This window comes from Oncorhynchus kisutch, linkage group LG26, assembly GCF_002021735.2.
Source record: "Oncorhynchus kisutch isolate 150728-3 linkage group LG26, Okis_V2, whole genome shotgun sequence".
Taxonomy (NCBI): Eukaryota; Metazoa; Chordata; class Actinopteri; order Salmoniformes; family Salmonidae; genus Oncorhynchus; species Oncorhynchus kisutch.
The window spans coordinates 345,521-360,327 of record NC_034199.2 but is presented as its reverse complement, the minus strand read 5'-3'; the positions used below and the strand labels follow the sequence as shown (position 1 = coordinate 360,327).

At 43.0% G+C, this 14,807-nt stretch overlaps 1 protein-coding gene across 10 annotated transcripts in view; it reads right to left on the bottom strand.

Annotated features, from left to right (window-relative positions):
• Positions 1-4,197: 4,197 nt before the first annotated feature.
• Positions 4,198-14,807, bottom strand: part of mycbp2 (MYC binding protein 2) — a 265,465-nt gene continuing 254,855 nt past the window's right edge. For all 10 annotated transcript variants that reach the window (XM_031805789.1, XM_031805791.1, XM_031805794.1 and 7 more), the window contains one exon: positions 4,198-5,812. In XM_031805789.1, coding sequence (XP_031661649.1) covers positions 5,697-5,812 — 116 coding nt within the window. In that variant the 3' untranslated portion in view covers positions 4,198-5,696. The remainder of the gene's footprint in view (positions 5,813-14,807) is intronic.

Sequence of the window (14,807 nt, the reverse complement as noted above, 5' to 3'; positions counted from 1 at the left end):
CCGGGAGATGGGCCTAGCAGATGGGCCTAGCAATAGCTAACTGTCTACAAGCTAGCTTTTGATGGGGGTTTTTAAATATAAAAAATAGAGGATCCGTACCACATCGGGTGAGGTGGGTTGCAGGAGAGTATGTTCAGTCTGTAGATGGAAGGTGATATTACAATATATACGAGGTATATACGGAAAAAACAAGGCAAAACGGTATTTACACAGGACAGGACGGAACAAGACAAAACACACCTCCGACTGCTACGCCACATATTTCCTTCAGTGGTAGTATATATACACCCCAATTTGGGTGGAGTATCCTCCTCCTCTCTAAACATTACATCTTTAGTGCTAGGCAGGAAGTTAAGTGACAGGCAATAAACTGTTCCTTCTCCCTTAATGTGACCTTACCTGACCTCGACCCCCTTCCTCACTTAACCCAATCTCTCCACACTTATCAGTTCCTGCAATGTGTGATTGCCGTTCCTTCACTCAATACATTCCAAGCTTAATTGCCTCCACCATATACATTCCTCCTACAGATATCCATTAACAACTGGTGTAGACCCTAGACTATAACACTCAATATTTCAATAAGATACCTGATAATTAACAATATTCCAAGTTTAGGAGTCAGAACCCAGAATCCATCACTACCGACCATATCCACACAACTACTGAACCACAACCACACGACTTTTGAGCACATTTAGTGACCACAACCACACAACTCCTGACCTCAACCACATAACTTTTAACCGCAACCACACAACTTTTAACCGCAACCACACAACTGCTTACCAAATCTAGTGACCACAACTACACAACTATTGACAACAACCACACAAATGCTTACCAAATTTAGTGACCACGACACAACTATTAACAACCACCACACAACTTCTGACCATAACTACTGACCACAACCACACAGCTGCTGACCACATCTAGTGACCACAATCACGCAACCACATCCAGTGACCTCAACCACTAAATGTCTGACCACAACCACAGAAAGATGTACACAGAGAGCTAACATTAATAATCTGCATGTCAATCTCTCCTGGCTTAAAGTGGAGGAGAGATTGACTTCATCACTACTTGTATTTGTGGGAGGTATTGACATGTTGAATGCACCGAGCTGGCACACAGCTAGGACCCCCATGCATACCCCACAAGACATGCCACCAGAAGTCTCTTCACAGTCCCCAAGTCCAGAACAGACTATGGGAGGCACACAGTACTACATAGAGCCATGACTACATGGAACTCTATTCCACATCAGATAACTGATGCAGCAGTAGAATCAGATTTAAAAAACAGATAAAAATACACCTTATGGAACAGCAGGGACTGTGAAGCAACAAACATAGGCACAGATACACGCATATACACACACACATTGATTTTGTATCGTAGATATGTGGTAGTGGTGGAGCAGGGGCCTGAGGGCACACAGTGTGTTGTGAAACCTGTGAATGTATTGTAAATAAAATGTCTAACTGCCTTAATTTTTCTGGACCCCAGGATGAGTACATAGTAAATGAATGACCACAACACAATTACTGACCGCAACCACACAACTACTGAACACAACCACACAACTACTGACAACAACCACACGACTACTGACCACAACCACACGACTACTGACCAAGCACACGTGTGACCAGAACCACACAACTATTGACCACAGCCACACAACTACTGACCACACACGACGACTAACCACAACCACACAACTTCTGACCACAACCACACAACTTACGACCACCTCTAGTGACCACAACCCACAAATATTGACCAACCACACAATGTGTGACCAGAACCACACAATGTCTGACCAAAACCACACAACTACTGACCGCGGAGCAAAAGTATTGTATATATGTGGTAGTGGTGGAGTAGGGGCCTGAGGGCACACAGTGTGTTGTGAAACCTGTGAATTTATTGTAATGTTTTTAAAATTGTATAACTGCCTTAATTTTGCTGGACAACCAGGAAGAGTAGCTGCTGCTTTGGCAGCATCTAATGGGGATCCATAATAAATAAATAAAACTAATGGCCACACAACCTCTGACCACATCCAGTGACCACAACTATACAATATCTGACCACAACCACACAACTGCTGACCACAACACAAATACTGACCGCAACCACACAACTAGACAGTAACCACACAACTACTGACCACAACACAAATACTGACCACAACCACACAACTAGACAGTAACCACACAACTCCTGACCACTCAACTGCTAACCACAAACACACAATATATTGACCACATCGAGTTACCACAACCACACAATATCTGACCACAACCAAACAACTATTGACCAGACCCACACAACTTCGGACCACATCTAGTGACCACACCCACACAATACCTGACCACAACCACACAACTTCTGACAACACAACTACTGACAACAACCACACAACTAGACCGTAACCGCACAACTACTGACAACAACCACACGACCTCTGACCACACAACTACTGACCACATCTAGTGACCACAACCATACAACCTCTGAGCACAACTGACCGCAACCACACAACTAGACTATAACCACACAACCTCTGACCACAACTGCTGACCACATCTAGTGACCAACCACACAACTACTGACCAAAGTTAACCTTTATTTGTGGGGCTTGCGCATCAAAAGCCCCAGCTTTAATCGTCAACATACTTATTATTGTGAACAAAATGTGAGAGAAATAAAGGTTTTTGTGCGAATGGAACATTTCTGGGCTCTTTTATTGCAGCTCATGAAACCAGCACTTTTACATGTTGTGTTTATATTTTTGTTCGGTGTAAAAGCATAACCACAACATTTACCTTCATTTGCTTCCTCTGCAAACGCCATCATGACTGTGTGGTTGTTGCTGAGGATCATTGGTAACAGTTGATAGTCTTTTTAATTAACAGGCTAATTAAATCGCTGCATGGCGGTTGTTGGCTGTGTCCTTACACAGCTCCATGGTTAGTGCCGGCAATACGAGGGCATCGCCTACAGTACTATTGTACACCATTATGATTCTATGTACACTAATCTTCCAACATTAGCATGGGTAATGAATCAAAACACTACTTTTGATTCATCAGTATATTTTGAGTGTAAAGGTTGTCTAAACTGTTTTTAAAAATTATTCATACATTCTTTCCTAACCCTAAAATGACCCTCAATCTACAAGATCAGAATATTTTTAAAACTACAGTTGGTTTTGAAATGGAGAGGAATATGCATATATTTAGACAGACTTCTTTCATTGATCCCTATTTTATGAACCTGTCTCGAAACGCATACTGAATTTTAGATATGTTTCATATTAAGTGACAGTAGTACAGTCACCTTTTATTTTTGCCCAACAGGAAATGACTAATGCATGGAGTCAGTTTAATTTAAAAGTATGAAAGATGTTTCTGGACACTTCCAGAGGTACAAATCCCCTAAGCTCCCACTATTGGTGAGAGGTTGGAATGTTTTGCTGTAACCTCTAACCTCACTCATCACTATTCTGATTCATTCATGATTTTTCTTCATCATGGCATTATCAGGATTAATTTAGTAGTGTTCCAAAACATGTTACTACTCAGAAAGAAATTACTCCAGTCATCATTCACCATTCAGTTATTATTGGGCAAAACCAAAACACACTACCAATGTATTCAACGAGTTTCTAGAGTTACAAGCTTGATGTGGTTAGTCATTGCGTACAAGGAATATGGGATCAAATACTAAACTTTGGTCTACAGAATTAAAATACCCTCATTTAAAAGGTGACAGATGGTCTGTACTGTCACCTCAAATGAAACATTTGATCTCAAAGGGCAGCAGTATTTAAACATTTTATATTTTACCTTTATTTTGCTAGGCAAGTCAATTAAGAACAAATTCTTATTTACAATGACGGCCTGCCGGGGAACAGTGGGTTAACTGCCTTGTTCAGGGGCAGAATGACAGATTTTTACCTTCTCAGATCAGGGATTTGATCCAGCAACCTTTCGGTTACTGGCCCAGCGCTCTAATGACTAAGCTACCTGCCGCCCCAAAGTATAGATCCAATAAAAAAAATAAAAATCTTGACTTTCCAAATACATATGGTGTTGACTGTATCAGCAGGATACAATTATTTCATTACTTGCATTGGTGTGGTAAAACCAAGTGACATAAACACAACCGTCCTCTTAAATGTACCTTGCGAAACAGAGAACCTGGTTTATTTCCATTCAAATCCATTCACCACAGATATTACAAGTAATAAGCTTTTATAACAACAGCCGTTTGTTTTTTCTCAGACCCCCATGTCCCCCCTGCCTCCTACTGATGGAAAAGCATCACGGATATTCACAATTATTTTTATTATTTGGTTCTGAAGACTTACCGCACATTTACAATAGAACGGTAGCCTACAGCATAGTCAACTTCTGAGTCGTTAAAAGAAAACACAGAAAAAAGGGTTTGTACCGCACCGTAATTTTTCTGATTGTGGAGCAGAAAAAAGTGTTCACATCAATCAACCTTCATACACTGCAGACGCTGGGCTCCTCATCATTTTCAGAAAACAGAAGTGATCTGACATTTTGAGTTGGAGGAATACGACTGTTTATCGCCATATAAAAATGTACAGTGGCTTTTATCGACATACATTCCATAGGATAAACTGCTGCAAGATAGGAGGCACACCCATTATTGCACTTCATTAAAAGTTCTGGCTCAAAACATAAACCAGAATATCAAACACAATTGAAGTGTAGAGCAGCAACTTCAGAAAACATCATTATATACAAGATTAGATCAATTGCACACTATTTTCCTCCTAAACCTATTCTTAAGTCTTTTTCACCACCTTTTTGTCTGTTAACCCATGATGCACTCGACAGTGGAGAGAATAAATGTACAGGATTACAAAAAAAAATCTGTTTACATACAACAATATTTTGATTTCATTGTTAGGAAGCTGGAAATACAACCCGTCTCATATTTTTTCATTGTATATATCCCATGTTCATCCTAATTGCCTTAAGAAAAAAAAACAATATTCAATACATTGTTACACTTCAGTGATCGGTGTGCAACTTCTATGGAAGCCAAGGGGTCACAACAGCCACATGCAAACAGGTCACAAGTTTAATTATTATATATTAGAGTTTCCTCTGGAATGCACATAGAGTCTCAACTCTGTGTGTTTTGTAGTAGCCTCGAAGACTCTGGTCAACCTCTATGGAAGCCAAGGGGTCACAACGGCCACATGCAAACAGGTCACAAGTTTAATTATTATATATTAGAGTTTCCTCTGGAATGCACATAGAGCCTCAACTCTCTGTGTGTTTTGTAGTAGCCTCGAAGACTCTGGTCAACTTCTATGGAAGCCAAGGGGTCACAACGGCCACATGGAAACAGGTCACAAGTTTAATTATTATATATTAGAGTTTCCTCTGGAATGCACATAGAGCCTCAACTCTGTGTGTTTTTTAGTAGCCTCAAAGACTCTGGTTGGTAGGTCGAAGAGCACAACTTGGGACTCTTGGGTACGGTAGAAAGCCGGATCCAGTGTCCAGGGCCATCTGACAACATGAAAGCCAACACGAGGAGATACTTGACAGGCTGGGCTCAGGCTGCAGCCAACATCCTGCAGTCCCAGTAGGAGGAGTGTTCGGTACGTGTCTCTCAGTTTTCAGACCTGGGTGTTTTTAGAAGCTATGGGCATTCCTGCACACTCCACAGCCCAGGGCAAACTCCTCGCCGGTAGGTGGGTGAACCACGTGTAAGGGGCAATCTGTCCCCTCCAACTGCTTGCCTTTTGGACCTGGGGATGCAAGGAGAACAAATGAGAACAATGAGGAGTTTGGCTTGATTCTACCGAAGTCATGCATTGATGTCAATGGGAGACAAAGTGAAAATTTGCCCATTTGAGACTACAGTTGACAGTTTGTCATGATTTGTGATTTGATAAAATAGTTTGTCATTCCATTCATTGTATTTGAAGAACCTCTGCTGGTTCCCAGTCACTGATTTAGATATGGAGGCCAGAGGTCTGATTCTGTCCAATCAATGATATTGACTGATCAATCAAGTGCCAACAGGGTCAAATCAGCAGACGATGTGGCGGCCCTCAATGACGTGACCTAAGCACTGAGCTGCACCTCTGAACTACAGTATGTCAAAGAGCATCAAACAACATCAGCTTGGAATTAAGATGACATCACTATTTTAACAGACCTTCGAAACACACAGATCCCTTGGTCTGAATGATTCAAATGGATCATTTTTATTTCCCACAGGGAGCCACCGAATCATCCCCTGCCATCAACTGGCTCATTCATCCCTTCTCTTTTCCATTGTAACTCTTCCCCGGGTTGCTGTTGTAAACCAGTGGTTTTCAAACTTCTTTGTGAACCTTATTTTTGCTCTGCCTGAAGAACCGGGTCAGCTTAACCCCAGGTTAAGAACAAGAAATCAACTTTCCTGGTTGAAGTAAATAACTGGTAAATAAATAACAGTGGATAAATAGGGGATTGGTCCGGTTGCATGCCTGGTGCTTCAACTGCTGCGACAAGGAAAAACTTGCCCCGTACAGAGTGAAGTGGAAGACATTTGTCATTGGCCTGATATGCTCCTTAAAGGAGCCAAGGGCATAAAGGTATACTACACTCAAAAGCAAAGTCCCTTTAGCAATGTTTACATAGTGTTTTACACATTTCATACAGTAATGTAGTATATGAATACCTCTCACAAGTACAAGTAGTAATGAAGTCAATCTCTCCTCCACTTTGAGCCAGGAGAGATGCATATTATTAATCTTAGCTCTCTGTGTACATCCAAGGGCCAGCCGTGCTGCCCTGTTATGAGCCAATTGCAATTTTCCCTTTTTGTGGCACCTGACCACACGACTGAACAGTAGTCTAGGTGTGACAAATGTAGGGCCTATAGGACCTGCCTTGTTGATAGTGTTGTTAAGAAGCTAGAGCAGCTTTATTAACGACAGACTTCTCTCCATCTTAGCTACTGTTATATCAATCAATATGTTTTGACCATGACAGTTTACAATCCAGGGTTACTCCATCAGTTTAGCCACCCCAACTTGCTCAATTTCCACATTATTCATTACAAGACTTAGCTGAGGTTTAGGATATAGTGAATGATTTGTCCCAAATACAATGCTTTCTGTTTTAGAAATATTTGCCAGTGGAATGTCGTTAGCAAAGATTTAAAAAAGTAAGGGGCCTAGACAGCTGCCATTGGGAATTCCTGATTCTACCTGGGTTATGTTGGAGAGGTTTCCATTAAAGATCACACTCTGTGTTCTGATAGAGAGGTATCTCTCTATCCACAGTAATGCAGGGGATGTGAAGCCATAACAATTACGTTTTTTCAGCAGCAGATTATGATCCGTAATGTCAAAAGCCACACTGAAGCCTAACAAAACAGTCCCCAATCTTTTTATCATCAATTTCTCTCAGCCAATCAGTCATTTGTGTAAGTGCTGTGCTTGTTGAATGTCCTTCCCTATAAGCATGCTGAAATTCTGTTGTCAATTTGTTTACTGTGAAATAGCATTGTATCTGGTCAAACACTATTTTTTCCAAAAGTTTACTAAGGCTTGGTAACAGGCTGATTGGTCGGCAATTTGAGCCAGTCAAGGGGGCTTTACTATTCTTGGGTAGCGGAATGACTTTTGCTTCCCTCCAGGCCTGAGGGCACACACTCTCTAGTAGGCTTAATTTGAAGATATGGCAAATAGAAGTGGCAATATCATCCACTATTTTCCATCCAAGTTGTCAGACCCCGGGGGCTTGTCATTGTTGATAGACAATTAATTAACCTCTTCCACACTCACTTTACGGAATTCAAAATTACAATTCTTGTCTTTCATAATTTTATCAGTTATACTTGGATGCGTAGTGTCAGCGTTTGTTGCTGTCATGTCTAAGTTTGCTAATCTTGCCAATGGTAAAAAATATAGTAGTTGGCAATATCAGTGGGTTTTGTGATGAATGAGCCATCTGATTTAATGAATGATGGAGCAGAGTTTGCCTTTTTCCCCAAAATGTCATTTAAGGTGCTCCCAAGTGTTTTACTATCATTCTTTATGTCATTTACCATTGTTTCATTATGTAGTTTCTTCTTTTTATTCAGTTTAGTCACCATATTTCTCAATTTGCAGTACGTTTGCCAAATCGGTTGTGCAGCCAGACTTTATTTGCCATTCCTTTTGCCTCATCCCTCTCAACCAGTTTGTACAGACATTTTCTTACTGGGTGCTTATTAGTAACTGGAATAAGCAATTTCATAAATGTGTCTAGTACAGCTTCTGGTTACACCACGGACCAACAAATGTTATTTACAACATCAACATATGAATCACTACAAAACTTATTGTATGATTTCTTATACACTATATTAGGCCCAGCCTTTGGAACTTTGGTTTTCCTAGATATGGCTATTATATTGTAATGCAGTGGTGTCCAACCCTGTTCCTGGAGAGCTACCTTCCTGTATGTTTTAACTCCAACCCTGTTCCTGGAGAGCTACCTCCCTGTATGTTTGAACTCCAACCCTGTTCCTGGAGAGCTACCTTCCTGTAGGTTTTAACTCCAACCCTGTTCCTGGAGAGCTACCTTCCTGTATGTTTTAACTCCAACCCTGTTCCTGGAGAGCTACCTTCCTGTATGTTTTAACTCCAACCCTGTTCCTGGAGAGCTACCTCCCTGTATGTTTTAACTCAACCCTGTTCCTGGAGAGCTATCTTCCTGTAGGTTTTAACTCCAGCCCTGTTCCTGGAGAGATACTGTCCTGTAGGTTTTAACTCCAACCCTGTATGTTTTAACTCCAACCCTGTTCCTGGAGAGCTACCTTCCTGTATGTTTTAACTCCAACCCTGTTCTTGGAGAGCTACCTTCCTGTAGGTTTTAACTCCAACCCTGTTCCTGGAGAGCTACCTTCCTGTATGTTTTAACTCCAACCCTGTTCTTGGAGAGCTACCTTCCTGTAGGTTTTAACTCCAACCCTGTATGTTTGAACTCCAACCCTGTTCCTGGAGAGATACTGTCCTGTAGGTTTTAACTCCAACCCTGTATGTTTTAACTCCAACCCTGTTCCTGGAGAGCTACCTTCCTGTATGTTTTAACTCCAACCCTGTTCTTGGAGAGCTACCTTCCTGTAGGTTTTAACTCCAACCCTGTTCCTGGAGAGCTACCTTCCTGTATGTTTTAACTCCAACCCTGTTCTTGGAGAGCTACCTTCCTGTAGGTTTTAACTCCAACCCTGTATGTTTGAACTCCAACCCTGTTCCTGGAGAGCTACCTTCCTGTAGGTTTTCACTCTAACCCTGTTCCTGGAGAGCTACCTTCCTGTAGGTTTTCACTCCAACCCTGTTCCTGGAGAGCTACCTTCCTGTAAGTTTTCATTCCAACCCTGTTCCTGGAGAACTATATTCCTGTAGGTTTTCACTCCAGCCCTGTTCCTGGAGAGATACTGTCCTGTAGGTTTTAACTCCAACCCTGTATGTTTTAACTCCAACCCTGTTCCTGGAGAGCTACCTTCCTGTATGTTTTAACTCCAACCCTGTTCTTGGAGAGCTACCTTCCTGTATGTTTTAACTCTAACCCTGTTCCTGGAGAGCTACCTTCCTGTATGTTTTAACTCCAACCCTGTTCTTGGAGAGCTACCTTCCTGTATGTTTTAACTCCAACCCTGTTCCTGGAGAGCTACCTTCCTGTATGTTTTAACTCCAACCCTGTTCTTAGAGAGCTACCTTCCTGTATGTTTTAACTCAACCCTGTTCCCAGAGAGATACCGTCCTGTAGGTTTTAATTCCAACCCTGTATGTTTTAACTCCAACCCTGTTCCTGGAGAGCTACCTCCCTGTATGTTTTAACTCCAACCCTGTTCTTGGGAGAGCTACCTTCCTGTATATTTTAACTCCAACCCTGTTCTTGGAGAGCTACCTTCCTGTAGGTTTTAACTCCAACCCTGTATGTTTGAACTCCAACCCTGTTCCTGGAGAGCTACCTTCCTGTAGGTTTTCACTCTAACCCTGTTCCTGGAGAGCTACCTTCCTGTAGGTTTTCACTCCAACCCTGTTCCTGGAGAGCTACCTTCCTGTAAGTTTTCATTCCAACCCTGTTCCTGGAGAACTATATTCCTGTAGGTTTTCACTCCAACCCTGTTCCCAGAGAGATACCGTCCTGTAAGTTTTAACTCCAACCCTGTATGTTTTAACTCCAACCCTGTTCCTGGAGAGCTACATTCCTGTAGGTTTTCACTCCAACCCTGTTCCTGGAGAGCTACCTTCCTGTATGTTTTAACTCCAACACCAGTTGTAACTAACCAGTTTATCAACCAGCTAATTCTTAGAATCAGGTAGATTAGTGTTGGAGTGAAAACCTACAGGACCGTAGCTCTCCATGAACAGGGTTGGAGCCCTGTTGTAATGTATATGGATACTGCTTTAAAGCACATTGTTGCAGCATTAGTAAAGATGTGATCAATACATTGATGATTTCATTCCTGTGCTGTTTGTAACCACCCTGGTAGGTTTACTGGTAACCTGATCCAGGTTGCAGGCATTGGTTACAGTTTTAAGCTTTTTCTTGAGTGGGAAGCTTGATGATAGCCAGACAATATTTAAAATCACCCAGAAAATATACTTCTCTATTGATATCACATATATTATCAAGCATTTAATACGTTATCCAGATACTGACGGCAATTGGTGGTCTATAGCAGCTTCCCACAATAATGGGCTTTAGGTGAGGCAGATGAACCTGCAGCCATATTACTTCAACAGTATTTAACATGAGATCCTCTCTAAGCTTCACAGGAATGTGGTTCTGAATCTAAATGGCAACACCTCCACCTTTGGCATTTCTGTCTTTTCTGTAGATGTTACAACCTTGTATTGCTACCACTGTATCAAAGGTATACCGTATAAATATGGTTCATAGACACATGATTACGGCATACAATATCTGTAGGATCAGCAGAGGCATTCAGGGCAGTTATAGGAACACAAATGGTTACTTACATTGTGTCTACCAATGCCCTTGGTATAATGTACATTTTCTAAAGCATTATGATGACTCAGCAACACAATGGTAGGCATTAACTGAGCTGGGCTTGGGTCATTGATAAGTTAGTGTCAACGCAGCCTTATAATGCGGTGTAAGGATCCGGGAATCCAAATGATTTGGGTGGATCTCATCCTCCTTATAAAACGCATTTTGTTTCCAAAAGGTATCGAAATTGTCAACAAAAGTTACATCCACTGAGCTGCAATAATCACGTAGCCAGTTGTGAAGACAAAGAATCCTGCTATAGCGTTCAAATGCCACGATTCACAGAGGACACAGGGCCAGATATGTTAGGTCTTGTATTAGTCAGTCAGTCAACCAGGTTCAACTGTTCAGAGCTGCTCTTCATAATGTCATTAAAACCCACATGGAAATTGATTATATCGTAGTCCATATCATGATGTAGTACATTCGGGAGCAGCTTAGCAATGTAATTCTCTCAAATTCTGGGATAGGACATTGTTTTGGAACCAGAAATGGTCAACATTTCTTTCCGTGGAGCCGACCAAAATCATGCTTGGCTCGAAAGACTAGGAAATCCGCCCACTGCCACGCTTCACAGGATTAGGAGAACCCTTTATGGACGGGCGAGAGGCAGGATAACTTGAGCCCGTTCCTCCCAGCGCCTAACCCTCCGACAGATGGAGAAGCCCCGCTCGATCCAGAGCAGGGACAGAAAATTGCCTCCGCCGACTATGAAAACCTGTTTTCGCTTTGTCATTATGGGGTATTGTGTGTACATTGATGAGGAAAATGTTTTATTTAATCCATTTTAGAATAAGGCTGTAACGTAACAAATTGTGGGGTCCCAATACTTTTCGAATGGTCCGTACATATAATGTACTTGACATTGCTGGCCTGAGGTCGCTGGTTCGAATCCCCAAGCCGGTAAGGTGGAAACATCTGCCATTCTCCCCTTGAGCAAGGCAGTTAATAGCAACCGCTCCAGTGGAGCCGATGACGTGGACGTCCATTAAGGCAGCCCTCCACACCTCTCTGATTCAGAGGGGCTGGGTGTCCGAGCGGTCTGTCTGAACTACTGGCGCACAGCTCCGACACCCATGCATACCCCACAAGTCATGCCACCAGAGGTCTCTTCACAGTCTCCAAGTCCAGAACAGACTATGGGAGGTGAACAGTACTACATAGAGCCATGACTACATGGAAATCTATTCCACATCAAGTAACTGATGCAAGCAGTAAAATCAGATTTAAATAACACATAAAATACACCTTATGGAACAGCGGGGACTGGGAAGCAAACACAGGCACAGACACACGATAACATATGCACTATGCACATGGTTCCATATGCATAGTGCATATGCACATGGATTTTGTACTGTAGAAATGTGATTGTGGTGGAGTAGGGGCCCGAGTTTCACACAGTGTGTTGTGAAATCTATGTATGTATCCTGGATGCCCAAGATGGCGTAGCAGTAGGTCGTCCTGTCCTGTCGTGTCCCTGTATATATCGTTTCTTTTTCTTTTTTTACATATTTTCTCCACATATCTCTTTGAAAACATTTTGCTAAACCCTAAGCTTTCAAATACTCTCCTGCAACCCGACTCACCCAATGTAGCTATTTTTCCTAAAGTATTTATATTTACTTCGGGACCCCTCAACTGAAGCTAGCCAGCTAACCAGCGGGTATGCTAGCGGTCTTCAGCTAACCGGTCATCAGCTAACCTGTAGTTCGGAAAGCTCTCGCCTGTTCGTACAACGCGACTTTAACCAGAGCATAACGGACCTATTTATTTTTCATCCCCGGATTCATCCCCGGATTCCCACTGCAAACGGAACATCTTTCAGCTGGATTTTTCAGCAACTAGCTATCTAGCTAAACCGCAACCCCGGATTACTCCTGGCTAGCGTTTCCACCCACTTAGCTTGAAGCTAGCCCGGCCGTAGCACCTGTGCTACCACCGTAGCATACTCCTGAGCTACAATACCCGGGCCCACGACCGGTCTACCGATGTCATCGCATGAAGAGGAATAAACAGACTCACCCCATCGCGACGTCCCCCAAAGGCTAACTCTCTAGCCCTCGCTATCTCCCTGCTTGCTAATTCGGCCTGCTAACTGCTAGCTTGTCCAGCTCCGGTCCGCTAACTGCTACCTTGTCTAGCCCGGGCCTACAAACTGTTAGCTTGTTAGCACAGGCCTGCTAACCGCCTGAATCGCCGCGTCCCAAACGCTCACCGGACCCATATTTACTTTCTATCTCTTTTGACTTTTAATTTGTTTATACCTTCCGGAAACCTGCCTCACCCAATGTGATACGGAATCGCTATTATTTTTTTTATTTTTAGAACCCACTCAAGAACCTCCAGAAGCTAACCAGCTAACTAGCTACAAGCTATTTAGTCATTGTTAGTTTTTTTTAACCTGGATAACACTCGCCAGTCCAGCTTCCCTGCCCCATCCACCGCTGCCCCCTGGACACTGATCTCTTGGCTACATAGCTGATGCACGCTGGACTGTCCATTAATCACGGTACTCCATTCTGCTTGTTTGTTTTATCTGTTGGCCCCGTTGCCTAGTCTACGCCATTTTACCTGCTGTTGTTGTGCTAGCTGATTAGCTGTTGTCTCACCTACTGTTTTAGCTAGCTTTCCCAATTCAACACCTGTGATTGCTGTATGTCTCTCTCAAATGTCAATATGCCTTGTATACTGTTGTTCAGGTTAGTTATCATTGTTTTAGTTCACAATGGAGCCCCTAGTTCCACTCTTCATGCCCCTGATAACTCCTTTGTCCCACCTCCCACACATGCGGTGACCTCACCCATTACTACCAGCATGTCCAGAGATACAACCTCTCTCCTCATCACCCAGTGCCTGGGCTTACCTCCGCTGTACCCGCACCCCACCATACCCCTGTCTGCGCATTATGCCCTGAATATATTCTACCATGCCCAGAAACCTGCTCCTCTTATTCTCTGTCCCCAACACTCTAGGCGACCAGTTTTGATAGCCTTTAGCCGCACCCTCATACTACTCCTTCTCTGTTCCGCGGGTGATGTGGAGGTAAACCCAGGCCCTGCATGTCCCCAGGCACCCTCATTTGTTGACTTCTGTGATCGAAAAAGCCTTGGTTTCATGCATGTCAACATCAGAAGCCTCCTCCCTAAGTTTGTTTTACTCACTGCTTTAGCACACTCTGCTAACCCTGATGTCCTTGCTGTGTCTGAATCCTGGCTCAGGAAGGCCACCAAAAATTCAGAGATTTCCATACCCAACTATAACATCTTCCGTCAAGATAGAACTGCCAAAGGGGGCGGAGTTGCAGTTTACTGCAGAGATAGCCTGCAAAGTAATGTCATACTTTCCAGGTCCATACCCAAACAGTTCGAACTACTAATTTTGAAAATTACTCTCCAGAAATAAGTCTCTCACGGTTGCCGCCTGCTACCGACCCCCCTCAGCTCCCAGCTGTGCCCTGGACACCATTTGTGAATTGATCGCCCCCCATCTAGCTTCAGAGTTTGTTCTGTTAGGTGACCTAAACTGGGATATGCTTAACACCCCGCCAGTCCTACAATCTAAGCTAGATGCCCTCAATCTCACACAAATCATCAAGGAACCCACCAGGTACTACCCTAACTCTGTAAACAAGGGCACCCTCATAGACGTCATCCTGACCAACTGGCCCTCCAAATACACCTCCGCTGTCTTCAACCAGGATCTCAGCGATCACTGCCTCATTGCCTGTATCCGCTACGGAGC